Source organism: Chiroxiphia lanceolata, chromosome 1 (genome assembly GCF_009829145.1).
Source record: "Chiroxiphia lanceolata isolate bChiLan1 chromosome 1, bChiLan1.pri, whole genome shotgun sequence".
Lineage (NCBI taxonomy): Eukaryota > Metazoa > Chordata > Aves > Passeriformes > Pipridae > Chiroxiphia > Chiroxiphia lanceolata.
In genome coordinates this window covers 112,403,267-112,416,978 of record NC_045637.1, presented here as the reverse complement: position 1 = coordinate 112,416,978, position 13,712 = coordinate 112,403,267, and the positions used below count along the sequence as shown (strand labels likewise).

The 13,712-nt window shown below is 38.0% G+C and overlaps 1 protein-coding gene across 6 annotated transcripts in view; it reads right to left on the bottom strand.

The window, feature by feature from the left end:
* CAPN7 (calpain 7) overlaps window positions 1-13,712 on the bottom strand; it is a 33,101-nt gene that overhangs the window by 4,077 nt on the left and 15,312 nt on the right. For 4 of the 6 annotated variants that reach the window (XR_004358517.1, XM_032696232.1, XM_032696447.1 and 1 more), the window contains 10 exons: window positions 12,443-12,549; window positions 10,962-11,082; window positions 10,563-10,707; window positions 8,858-8,957; window positions 7,090-7,225; window positions 6,585-6,660; window positions 4,500-4,645; window positions 3,763-3,825; window positions 1,261-1,391; window positions 22-114 (listed from right to left, as the gene is read on the bottom strand). Coding sequence is in view for 5 of the 6 variants with exons in the window: in XM_032696232.1 (XP_032552123.1) it covers window positions 22-114; window positions 1,261-1,391; window positions 3,763-3,825; window positions 4,500-4,645; window positions 6,585-6,660; window positions 7,090-7,225; window positions 8,858-8,957; window positions 10,563-10,707; window positions 10,962-11,082; window positions 12,443-12,549 (1,118 nt within the window). In the remaining variant the exon portion in view is untranslated. The remainder of the gene's footprint in view (window positions 1-21; window positions 115-1,260; window positions 1,392-3,762; window positions 3,826-4,499; window positions 4,646-6,584; window positions 6,661-7,089; window positions 7,226-8,857; window positions 8,958-10,562; window positions 10,708-10,961; window positions 11,083-12,442; window positions 12,550-13,712) is intronic. The other 2 variants (XM_032696365.1, XM_032696599.1) reach the window with 2 other exon arrangements.

Here is a 13,712-nt window from a genome sequence, read left to right as displayed (position 1 = left end):
GATTTCATTGAGTATTATTACCTGTAGTCACCACTGCTCTTTTTGTGAAAGCCATAGGAACCAGGATCTCCTACTGTTGAGACGGTGACAAGTTCAAAGCCAACGCTGTATTGCCTGCAAGTGACATGACAGACATCATGTATCTGGGTCATCAGGATTACCACAAAGAGGGCTATTTATTAAAACCTTCACAGTATAACTGAAAGACATCTAAAAGTGTTGTCACATTTGTGACAGAAACATCAAGTCAAACTTACCATGACATGAATAGTGAATTTGGAGGGAGACAGAACACAACTCAGGTCTGGAACTAGACTACAGGGAAAATGCCAGCTAGAAGCCTGCCTCTGCATTTAAGCAGACTTCAAGTAGTTAAACTTGTGGAGACACACTCCTGTGCCACGTGGCACAGATCCTAGGGTGTGATCTGATTGCTATGGGAGGACTCAGTGTCAGTGATCTCAGCGGAATTTCTCATGTTGCAATATAACTTGGGACACTTTGTCTACTACCTGTTAACACATGTGACAGGCATCACTGCCCTTGCCATTCAAACTACCCAAATATGATCTGCAAGTACAGAAAAAAATGCATACAAAAACCTGTTTAATTCATGGAACAGTACAGCCTCTGCACTCATCTTCATTTCATGAGAGAAAGAGTTTCCTCAAAGAGGGGAGGATGGATAGAAAAGTGCTGCCATTTTGTGGGCCCCACTGTACAGCTTTGCAAGAAACTCTGAATACTGGTATTTTGAGGTAATCATTAATTTTGCCAAAGGAATTTGACCTGCATAGGTCTGCTTCATAGGACATTGAGATTCAATACTTCTCCTGGCCTGCTAGTGGTAGAGTAAATGCACTTTCAGAGATGTTTGAGATCTTGTAAAGGTTTAGTATCCTGCATAGTAGCTGTACTAAAAATGAAAAGGAATTATGATCATAATTAGTTTTAAGGGGGAGAAAGAGCCCTTTATACCTTCTTCCCTTCTGTGCAAGGCCTAGCTCTGCTCAGACCCCAAAACTATAGAGAAAGGAAGGCTCCTGCTTGCCTTGTAGGTCAAGGATTTCTTTCAGTAGTAAACATCTAAGTTTAAAACACTATTGATGGTGAAGATAGAAACGTAAAAAGTATTAAATTCAAGCCAGCTCTGATACCTAGTTTTCTGGATTTTCTGTGAGCTCCCCGCCCTCCCCCCAAGAGGACACTGACCAAGCTTTATCTTTAGCTGTAATGCTCTCACTGTTATGCTCTACAAACCTTGGTCCCCGTAGTTCAATTAGCAATGGTCCATTCTTGTCTAGCTGGATTTGATAAATGGGGTTATTTTTGTAGGTGTCTCTGAAGTTTCCACATCCTCCGGCACTGTGACCTTTCCACTGTCCATTAACCTGAAAGAAGTTAAAAGTACAGAAAATACATCCTGAGGATTTGTATTGCTTATATAAACACACAAACAAGAGCAGAGACTCCTCTCACTTTAGAGGTCACTGACTTTAGTAAGCTCTCCTAATTTTTAAAGAGAAGTGAAAGACCATTTTAAGTATTGAGAGTTTCACTGCCGTCCTCCACCCCCCTCGATCAAAGCCTTACATCCCTTGGAAGAGTACTGTACTTTTTCAGCTTATATTACATAAGCAACAAGTGACTGTTTCTGACTATGACAGATCTATATTCCCATCTATCCCATGCCTGCTAGACTATGCAGGTTATTTTTTTTTTTTTGCTCAGACACTTCTCTGTTGGGCTAAATGAGAAGCAGCAGTGATACAGGAAGTACAACAGTAATGGTAGTGTAACCTTTGCTTTTAAAAATCGCTGCCTCCAGCCCTGTCCATCACCTCTCTGCTCTCTGAGAACCAGCACTGCAGTGACAAGATAACCATAAGGATAGATTCCACAAGGACAAAGACATACAAGAGGAAAATTGCTGCTCAGACTTTGAGAAACAGGCCATCTGTTTCCAAGTTCCTCCTGCTAGTCTTTAAACTGAAAGGTTAGACTTGTAAGACATGCCAGGCATTCACACAAATTTATAGCTGAGATCCATTTCTCCTGTTACTTCCCTCCCCTTTCTGTCAAACCAACAAGGGGCAACGTTTTTCCTTGTGATTTAATTTCTTTATTCAGTGTCTAAAACCATCAAACACAGCAAGTTTGGAAGGGATTTCTCCCCCTACCATGCTGCTACCCAGGAACCTAAAACTCTGTGTGCTTTTAAGCTTTCCAGCCCTTTTCTACCTCTGCTACACTTAATTCCACGAATCACACTAGGGCTTGGGAGCTCCAGAGGTGACCACTCAAATCGAGCATTTCTTTTATGGGTAAACTTGGAACCAGTTCTCTGCTTGCTTTTAAATGTGATGACTGCTAAGCAAACATAAAAGATGCATTAAAAACAGACAACTAACTTTTTGTATTTAATCTTAAAGACAGAGTTGGCCTCGGATAGCTAGAACATGCCTCTTTTTTTTGAATACTAGACAGACATCTTCAAATAATTAACAGGAGGTTTCCACATATTTAATTTTCTTTTGAAACGTATTACAACATAAAACAGATGTTCTTCCTCAAACAGATTGGTATCTTTAATGCATTTTTGATCTCTTAAAGCACTCCCTCAAAGTAAGCCCAGTTTTCATAAGCTATACAGGAAAATGGTTGCTTGGAAGAGCTAAGCAAATCATTTTACTGTTCCCAGGAATCTCTCTAGTCACTCACCATTCTCCAGAACAGGCTAGCTTCAAGGGGCTGTTCCAGAAATGACAGCTGGTATGGAACACTGTCTGAACTCGAGAGCCTTGCTGCCAGCCAGCGTGTGCCCCTGACCACACAAAGTAATGCAATCCTTGGCTTCAGGCACAAGTGTCCTAGAAAACGGACTGTTCCACTGTGGCTCAAGCTCCCTCGTTTCTCTCTTCCTGAAGAAGTTACTATTTGAACAGAAGACTTCTGATTATAGTAGATTCCCCAAGGTGTGCATGGTAGGTACAGAGCTAAAGTTAAGAGCTGCTGGCTTATTCTTTCTTGGGGGTAAAATTGCTAATATATGAAAATACATGCAAGTTACTTTATCCTGTGAGCTCTTGGCTATATTTATACTTCAGCTGAAGGTGTAACTGCAGCTCACATTGACAGCTGAAATATGAACAGCAGCTGGCCCCAAAACTGCCTGGGCTTCTGACTTAATTTCAGTCAAGTTTTTCACTCTTGCCCCTGTTGCTGTACTTTTGGGGAGCATTTCAACATGAAATGTACCATGGGTATATTGCTTTCATCCTGTTTGGCAATGGGAGTGCTTATCCCAATGGTGACAGACCTTTGAGATGTCTTTGCAAAATTTAGGGAACTGTATGTATTGTGATATTGCCATCTTAAGTATGTTTGTCACAGTCTTGCTATTGTGCCTTTGGTTTGACATTGCTGATTTTGTCCCATCATGCCAAGAGTTTTCCCAAGAAAATCATGCAATTCTCCCAAGGGGAGACAATAAATGCTTTTGTGGGGTTTTTACTCTGTAGCATTACTAGCACAGTCTGACCTCTGCAGAGAGATGACTTACTAGGGTACAGGTTCTAAAGGCCAGTCTATTCTACAAAGGCTTTGCAGAATGTCTGCAGTGGCACAGCTGCAACCACACACTCTGCAGTGGAGGTGGAGAAGTAGTATAAAAACACATTTAAAAACCTTGTACATCTCAAATATGGAAAAGCCAAACCAGAATTATTATCCAGTGACCCATAAAATAAAATGTTTCTTTACCCGCTTGGAAATGGTGTAAGGTGTAGGAATCTTGGAAAAGGTGAACTTGCACAAGGAGTACACCTGTGTTGTAGAAGAAGCAGCAGGTCACACATTCACCTTGCACTTTTCATATGAAATCATGACAAATTAAAAAAAAAAAGAATTGCTTACACAACACTTTTAGATACTTATTCACTACATGCCCGTATTACCCATCAGATGATCCTGTGTCAAACTCAAAATCCTGAACAGTGCTGGGACTAACAAGACTTAGTTCTACTTAGTTTTTATTTAAACAAAAGGCAAAATGGAAACATTACTTTTAAGTGACAAAAAGAGATACCTAGCATTGACCATCACCTGACTGAGCAGTTAGAGAAAAACCCAAATACTAAGTCCAAAGAGTTAGAGAAGTAAAAAAAAATTTAAATCTTAACTGGGATATAAAATGGGCATATTTTGGATACACAGAGAGCCAATGATCTCCCTGTACACAGATTTTTTTTATTCTAGGAAATAAGAGTATTTTTCAGCTGATTTCATTACTGAAATTTCATTGCTAAACACATGAACGTTGTTTTAACTACAAACAGAGAACCTTATCAAACAGTTCACCCAGAGGTTCTGCTCCTTCCTTCATAGCCTCCCTCCCCAAAACAGCAATATGAACCCAGAAGTACACTTTTTAATCAAATTTAAAAATAAAGGGTGTTTTTTTAGTTGCTTACATTCATTATAAAACCAACAGCACATACCCTGATGGTGTAATGGATAGTGTTTTGTTTCTCATACTGGGACACCACTAAGGTAAATGTATGGGGCCCTGGAGAGGTCAACTTTATCTTAGTCAGATAATGAGGACTGTTGATCCGAATACCATCGATATATGGAGGAGGATCAGCTGAAAAAGAAAAGGATGAACACTCTTCTGGATCAAAAAATCCCCCACCTTGGTAAACTTCTACAAAGATTAGACTGTGAACAGACCTGAGTGCTTTCAAAACAACAGACCCTCAAGATTTATAAAAAGGACATATAATCTTAAGAGCAACTGCTTTTTTCAGGAGACGTACATCACACATGACAGAACACATATTCTGCACTTGAAAAGTACAGCTTAAATCCCAAGACCTGCAAGAACTGCTTATCTCTGCCTCACCAACGTCACAAATAAGACCTACATGTGATCATGTTGAAATTTCACGAGAAAGACAAGGAATGTTTGAGCACTCTTTAAAAAATCTGTGAGGTGTCTGTTCCTTCCCTGTTGGATGGACAGTTCCAGAATGCATGCTGCCTAAATCTTTGGCCACTGGGTAAACAAGACTTAAAACATGTTCTTTTGACTACATCACACACACTTTTTCTCTCTCTCCCCAAATCCTTGTGATCATTACACAGATGTAGTTGCATCCCAGTACCAATCCACATGTGGTACTTAGAAACATCCTAAATGTTTGCTTTTACAATTAGACAATGTAATTTGTTATTTGGTCTCTAATTGGTTCTTTCCAGACTTCTTTTAATTTCAGGGAAGCAGGACCAAATCTAACCAATTACTTCAACAGGCCTAGGATCAGGTCCTTTTATTTTCTTCCACAAAGCAACATGGGAGAGGGGAAAGGATTAATATAAAACAATAAGAAGCTTAGGAATGGGAAATCTCAGCCTTGCTGCCAAAGGATTAACCTGCTTTGTTCTGATCTTATTTTAACAGATGGTTAAAAATAATACTGCAGCTTGACCAATCTATTTCGATGGAAAAAGGTTTTAAACAAGTTTGAGCTCATGAGATTAAAAGTTTTTAAAAGAGTTTGGATAGCAAGACAAAACATATGAATCATTCAGTTCTTGCTAGTGATCCTGCTAAGAAGACTGTCTCTTTCAAGCACAGCAGAATTCCCTCCACTACACAATGTGTTTGGTTTGCCCACTTAAGAATGTTTTCAGTGAGACACATAAAATAAGCACTGCTGCAATTACTAGCAAAACCAGAAGCAAGTCTTGGGCTGTAAGGAGAAGGAGATGCTTTAACAAAATCAGCTCTTGCAAAAACAGGTGATGATTTGGTCAGGTCTCAACAGATGCTTTCAGCAGAAAGACAGCTTGGATTCTAGGGAAATTGGTCAGCAGAGTTCACTGAACAAGACCAGGTGTGAACAATGCAACACTTACCAGCGTGTCTCAGCCTGTGTTTCAGATCTGCTATTTGTCCTGAACTAAAGCATACATGGCTTTTTCCCAGCTACAGCAAAGCTCCAAAATCCAAACCCTTTCTTCTCAAGGTGAGTAGAATCTGACGTATAATGACCAAGACTGGTATTTTGATAAAATTTGAACATATAAGTATTTTTCTTAAATATTCCTGGAAACATGTTGAAGTGTTCACCAGAATCTCATGAGCTTGCTTAGGTATTTTATTAAGCCAAATTCATAGAACAATTAACCTTGCTTATTTTCATTTAGTGGAAGCTGCAGACCTTTAAATAATTTCACAAATGTAGGAAATAATTATGCTATCAGAGAAACAGAAGTGCAGCATCTGTTCCCTGTAAGCATTAAGTACTGCCACTGCAAAATAAACAGAAAAATAAAGAAAATGCTGCAGCAAAATAAGTGTCAGCAGGACTATGTAGATCTCTTAGTGTGCTTCCAACATGTAGCTTATTCCTTCAGTGTAGACTGTTGAAGGTGATCAGAGCTAAACAACTATTTCATAAGATGACCTCTTAGTGAGGCATCTAGTGTTAAAGCAAAAAATGCCTTTCCTCTCCACAAAATTCTTTGTAATTCCTCATTTATTTATAATATAATTTTCTTGACAATTAAGGTACACTAACCTGGATAGTAAACCTTTTTGCCATCAGTCTTGTACACAACCATTGTAATGAATTCCCGATTGTGTGCAAAGTCATCCTATAAAAAAACCAACCAAACACAAATCAAGCAGAGTTGTACACTTCTGTGAAACAAAATTAATGCTTCATCAGAGACAAGTACACATTCTACCATCCCTTTTGATCACCACACAATATGACCTGATATTTATATTTACTGAGGTACCCAATGCAATTCTTTTTAAAATGCCTGAAATAAATAAACTGCCACTAATTTAACCCATTCAGGCCCCAGGATTGAAAGTTACTTCAGAACCTCTATGGTGGAATAGAACCACTTAGCTCAAATGTTACTCTGGGTCTATTTCAATTTTAGATATGTGTACCTGCTGAATTTAAAATTTATACATACACACACAGGCATACACACCTGAACATGAAACATGAGTAGTAATATACCAATAACAGAAAGCTTTACAGAAAGGTTTACGGAATAAGCACCCAGCACCTTGTCAGTGATGTGCCTGCTGAGCAGGACCCAGACGGCAGCACCCCCCTGTGGACACTGCACTTCCAGCTTGTACTGAGGATTGTTGGCCAGGCTGTAGGCATCCTTCACCGGGCCCTGCTTTGCATCCCAGGTACTGAAAGCGATACAGACACGGTGTTAGATGAGTAAGAAACTAATTCACATTTTGAAACTAACTCCAAATCCTACCTATACAGAGAGCTAGCTATTATCAGTAAGAAGCCTAATTTTCTACTGGAATCTATGACAGTGGTTACAGAATACAGTCTCATCAGAAGCATTATCTTAGAACATTGTTTTATAAATGAGTTCACTACAATACATGTATGATAATAAAAAATGCTAAATACAAACAGACTGTCTGGTGACTGCAACCACACAAATCCCAGAAAAAAAATGAGCCACTCAGGGAGCTACACATATATTATAGTCATGATTAAATGAAAAACATCTATGCTACTGTACCTGCAGAAACCCATCTATAAGCTGTGGTTAGTTCCAAAAGCTTGCCAAATTTTTTCATCCAGTTTTTTTACTGAGGCAATTTTTATTTTAAAATGTGATCTGTTTCATGTCTGGAAGGTTGCCCTGCAGGAAGTGTTAAAGATCTTTGAGGTACCCTGCTGCAGAATCTGCCTGGTGCCTCATGAACTATTGAGACAAGGAAAGTACGATCTGAAAAAATAGAAAGTGCTGATGGCTGAATGCAAAGTGTGGCATACTGGAAACAGAAACATATACAGCTATTCCTAAGTCTCAATGACCCTCCCACATTTTTAAAAATGAACAGTATTTGTGGAAGGCTGCATTAACTAAGCTTCAAATTATCACCATCATTACTCCACTTTTTATGACAACTGCCACTGTGCTAAGGCATTTCCCTACACAGAGGTATGAGAATCACTAATAATATGAGGAGAGACAGACCAATAGGTGAGCTTTGACATTAGCATACACATTACCTCATCTTACTATACCACCACAGTGTATTTTAGAAATTATTGGAACACAAAGATAGAAGAAGCCTTTACAGATAAGCTCAGCAGTCACACTCTGGATGAAAGAGCTTGTGCAGAGCTAACACAAGCAGAAGCAGTTGTGGAAGTAGTGGCAAAGTGCAGTATAGTGGAGTGGAAAAGTAAAGAAACACTTGCTTTCCAAAACCAAGACACAGATACACACACTTATCCTCAAACTGGGAGACAAAAAACTGAATGTGATGGATATTTGGTAAGAGATGGGTATCACATTCAGAAAAAAAAATCAGCAGCAAGGAAGACTACTTATGATAGTTACAACTGGTGAAAAAACAGAATTGGTTAAACTACCCTGACTTCAGTGAACACCTGTGAAGACAACACATGCTGCACAGCAGACTTGCAACTGGCCAGAAAAATTAATTCCAAATAAAACTGAGGTCACTCAAGCACTGTCTGGCCACTGCTTAGAGATAGACTGCACAAAAATCTTGATTTCTACTCCAGTAGATGTGGGACTGAGGTCAGAATCTGGTTATGCAGTCTTACGTCCACAGCAACATCACAAACGTCACTGGAGCTTCAACTCTGTTACAGAAGTAGTCAAGAAGAAAGCCTGGGCTGAGAATTTAAAAGTGCAAAATCAAGCTCAAAAGAACATGGTTGGAGTTCAGCCTCCTAGCTGTAACTAGGAAGAATAGAAGGAAGGAAACACCTATTCAGAACACTTACTGAGATTTCAACACAAAAATTTTATCTTTTGGACCAACCTGTGAATACATGTAGATTCTTTGAAAAGACTTGGGTTCCAACTCAAATAAATGACATCATAGTACTGGCACAGGTCCTCCCAGGAAATCCAGAAAATGCCTAAAAAGGAAATGCTGTTATTGTTTTCTTAGCAGATATCTTGATTTTACTTGTTTTTCAAAAGTCTCTTTCTGGGCAAATGATACAGCTTATATTAGCCAACATTTCTGCAAAACTTAGGTTGCAGAATTGCATTGCCCAAATGTCTAAATTTAAACAAACAATTTAAAGCAAGAAAAAACAAGTTAGTCTCTGCTTATTATCAAGAACTTTCTGAAGCTGTCAGAATGCCTTTCATTCTCAAGCACTAAGCAGAAGGTATGACAGGATCTGTTGTGTTAAAAGAGACATCATTATGTGATTCTGACCTGCCTTCCCCTTTCCTAGGTTTCTGAAAACAAAAAAGACAGTCAAATGGGTTCCTGCAATTCAACAACCTCCTTCAGTAATCATCCAGCACAATCAAGTATTCAATCAACATATGAGTATGTTTGAATGTATTTCTAAGATACTTCATCCAATGCCTACATCACTTGCTTTGGCACCCTGAATTTGCTTCACCTCTACAACACCTTCACCTTTGCTTCTCCCTTACAACTTCCTTTACAACATAGCTCCCTTAATTGCAAGCTCCTGTAACTCCAGCCAACAAGAGTGCCTGCAAAACAATAGATTCCTAATGGAATGAACTCTTAAAATGGTAACAGCCTTATAATTCAAGTCTCTGACATAGGCAGCTGCAGATCTTGCAGCACTAAAAAACAGTCATAATAGCTACACACAAAAAGTAAGACCAGAGTGCAAATCCAGTTAGAAGGAGCAACTCCATTAAAATTACTAATGTAATTTTATGTAAGATTTTAACTACTAGATGTTACAAACTACTTACTAAATGAATTGGTAAATAAATAATGAGCTACTCCCTCGTAACTGTCACAAAGTCAGGGCTGCTATTCTTATATTTTAATCAAAAGTTTTCCTTATGCATTTGCATGAGGCTTATCAATAAATGCTATAATTTAATGGATTTGGATGTATACTGTCGTAGAAACAGAGTGGCACTGAACAAAAGGGCTCCCTCATAGAGGTATGCAGACAGTAACTAGGATACAGTAAAAAGCAGAAATCTCTTTTGGAAAGTAAAATGCAGCTACTGTAGAATTTCTAAACTATTGGCAACCTGCCCTTCCACCACCAAACCCACACTGACTTCCCAGATACTATACTCTCCTGCTACCTTAGAAAGAAGGGACATCACTGGGCATCATTCCAAGTGGTTTCTCTGAGCAGGGACATACTAGTGCCACTATCTCAAAGATGGATCTCAGTCTAATCTTACAACCTGAAATAGAGTGTATATAATTAATATATCTATAAACAAATCTTCAATGTAATGCAAGGGAGAAAGAACCCACCTCTAGTACAGGCAAGACTAATTTAAATACTGATTACAGTAAGCATGCTGTATGTATTTGCTAATGTCACAGGGAAAACCCCAAAGAAAGTCCAATGACGTATTAAAAAGCATGTTCTCTTTGCACTGAACTCCCCCACACTCAGATACTGAGACAGCAACACATAAGCAAGGAGGTACTTTCTTGTCAGTGAATTTGAGATATATTTAACAGTTCAGATTACTTAAAACTCAGTCTCAAACTTTATTACCATTGTCTATTTTCTGAGCTGTTCTTGGATCAAAGTTCAAGTATTTTTGTAAATCTGGGGTCCAATTTCTTGTGTCATTTTCACTGTATCGTCCCTTCCAACGTAAGTGGCTCCAGGGATTTTTCAACTGAAGAAATCTAAGTCCCTAAAGAAATATAAAATAAAATTCATCTTGTCAGGGTAATTTTTACATATTCAAGGTATTTTTTATATGGACCAATAGCTAAAGAAGAGACAGCATCATTAAGTTTTCTGAAATTTCCCAGTGGAGACCAAGACAAAATACACTATATTAGCCATTAGAGAAAAAAATCAGTAGCTGCCCACCTAAGGTAAACCTAGAAACCTACTGGAGTTTTCAAACAGGCATCTGAAAACACATTCAGTTTTATTTGATACCTTATATTCTCTTATGTCCAAGACTGCATATGCATGGGTTGGAACTAAACCCCATTTTTCTCCTTCCTCTTCAGACATCACCCCTGTTGCTGTGGTAATAAGGACATCTCCCTTGTGAAATCTGTTCAAAAAGGTGAAAAATACCTTAATTAAAACCTTGCAAGTTGCAAACTAACGTTTGCCAGAGACTGTTATAGTACGTTTTTAGACTGTCCATTAGCATGCCTGTGGTTTTTGGTCAGCAGAAATCACTCCTGAAAAAGCTTAAGAAAGTGGAACTATTTTTCTTTCAGAATTAAGTATAGACTTTAAGTGAAAAATTATTTTTTTAATGTAACTTCATATTTTCATAAACAAAATTCAGCATTTATCAACCTGAAGTTCAACCTGTGTCACTTTTTAGAGATACTCTTCACAGATCTTCAGCTGTGCACAAACGTGGTTTCATCAACACTTAGCCAAGCACTCCACGTAGTAAATTAATAACGCTGTCACCCCCCCAGGATTCTGAAGGTGCTTCCCAAAACCTGAAGAATGAGTTCGTGCTTCTATACTTCTATACTCAGTGTTCCCAGACAGTGTACAGGGTCACTGGGCTATGGATCAAAACATTTTCAGTCTAGCACAGGTAAGCAATAGTGATGCTATAATGGCTAGATACCATTCTAACTGCAGTCACACCTCCAAATTACAGAGCTGGAATATCTGAAGAATTGTTGACAGTCATCTAAAAAGCTCCTAACCAACTGAAAAAGTACTGTGAAAAGAGTCATGCTCTTCTATTATCAATGCAGATGTTTCAGTCAACAGAATAACACCCCTCTACTGCACTGACATACATAAGAAACTGGTCACACAAAACCATTTTGAAAGAAATCCAAGTATTTGATTGCTGGCATTTATAAATTGCAGCTATGTCTTTCACCACAAGTAGAATAATAGAATCATTTAGTTTGGACCTTTAAGACCATCAAATCCAACTGTTATGGTAGGTCTGAAGACCAATATTGCAGTTTTGATAGATTTTTGCTGCTACTCCAGGACACTTACTAATGGGGCATAATCTTGTGATATGATTAGAAATACTATATTATATCTGCTTGCTAAGGACAGCAGATAAGTGTATAAGTTCCAGGGAGCTGTGTGAGAACAACTTTTAAACACTTAACTTGTATGTTAGTTCCAAGCTGCTCTTCTCTGACTCTGTGTTCTATTTTCTTCATCAAGAAAAGGGCTACTATTTTTTTTCTTCATATGTAAAGAATCAAAATTCCACAATATTTTGCTCTTCTGTTTCATCAAAGCCACCAATACCTCAATTTTTCTTCTTCCACAAAGTATATAGAGATTTTATAAAGCACAATTTGTAGCAATACCAAAATGCTATCAAAGGATCTGTGATGACTGTACTGCTTTTACAGTGGTAATGCACCTACTACACAGCAAGCATTTTAATTACTTAGGAAAGAAAAAACATCTACCTCTGATAAAGCATTCTGAAAGTACTGTCTTTATTGAAAGCTTGATTGTCAGAGTGCATAGCAATTCTTTCAGGTATCCAACCAGTCAGTGCATGGAGATCAATATTCTGAAAAGCAAATATTCAAAAGAAATCATAACAGATCCATCAGCATATGACATCTTATAAAAATGCCTCAAAAGAAATCAAGTATACACACGTTACAGTACAACTTTACACCTAAAAGGCTCAGGATAAAGACTAACAAAAAATTCTTTGATTGGATAAGGACAACATTTCCAAATCGTTTAACAAAAACAAAATGAAAAACAACAAAAACAACAAAACCAACCAAACAAAACCCACAAAAAAACAAACAAAAAAACCAACAAAAACACCAAAAAAATCCACCCCCCCCCCCAAAAAAAAAAGTTGGAAATTTCAGAGTAACAGAAGCATAAGAGAATCATCAGTCACACTCATTTGTGTGACGTGTTCTATTTATTTCATTGATTCACAGACTCTTAAAGCACAGTCTCAAAAGCAGTATATATGCATTTTAAATAATTTAAGTTTTACTTTAAGGCTCAGGGTTTGTTTTTTTCATTCTTTTTGGTAAAGCTGACACTGACATGTATTTCCATAAAAAGATGCTTTAATCTCCCAACTCCTTGAAACATTGCTTATTCCTTTTCTTTTGCTTTTTACTCCTCAAAGCAAAAGCAGACACTCTAAATGCTTGAAGTGTCAATAACCAGCACTGCTGGGTGGGAACTTGAGGAATTACAAGTACAAGACAGCCAGTAAGTAACCCTGATTATACAAGGAAGCTAGAATACAGTGGAAACCAGAGGGGGTGGGAAGGGTGGAGATTAAATGTCACAAGTCAAGCTATTTTTCCAGATAGCAAGTTAGAGAACAACAATGAGAATAAAACACATCTATTCTCACCAGCTTCTGTCCTTCAAAACAAAGCAGCCTGACACTGACATATGCACAGATAAAAATGTGTGCTACATTTACCCCTTACACAAAGCCACATTTGTTCCATAATAATTTTTCAAGGGATGATGATTACCTAGTATACCCTCCAAGAATGTGATTAACTAGAATATGAACAGCACCATGAAATGAAAAAATATACTATTAAAATTTTAAAGAATTTTAAAGTGAAATCAGAAAGGCTTCCTAAGTAACAAATTAAGATTATAAGGGATACTCATTTCAGTAAACTGTCCCCATTTGAAAGAATAATTTGCATGCCAGTTTAGCTGCAGTACAATCAATGACTG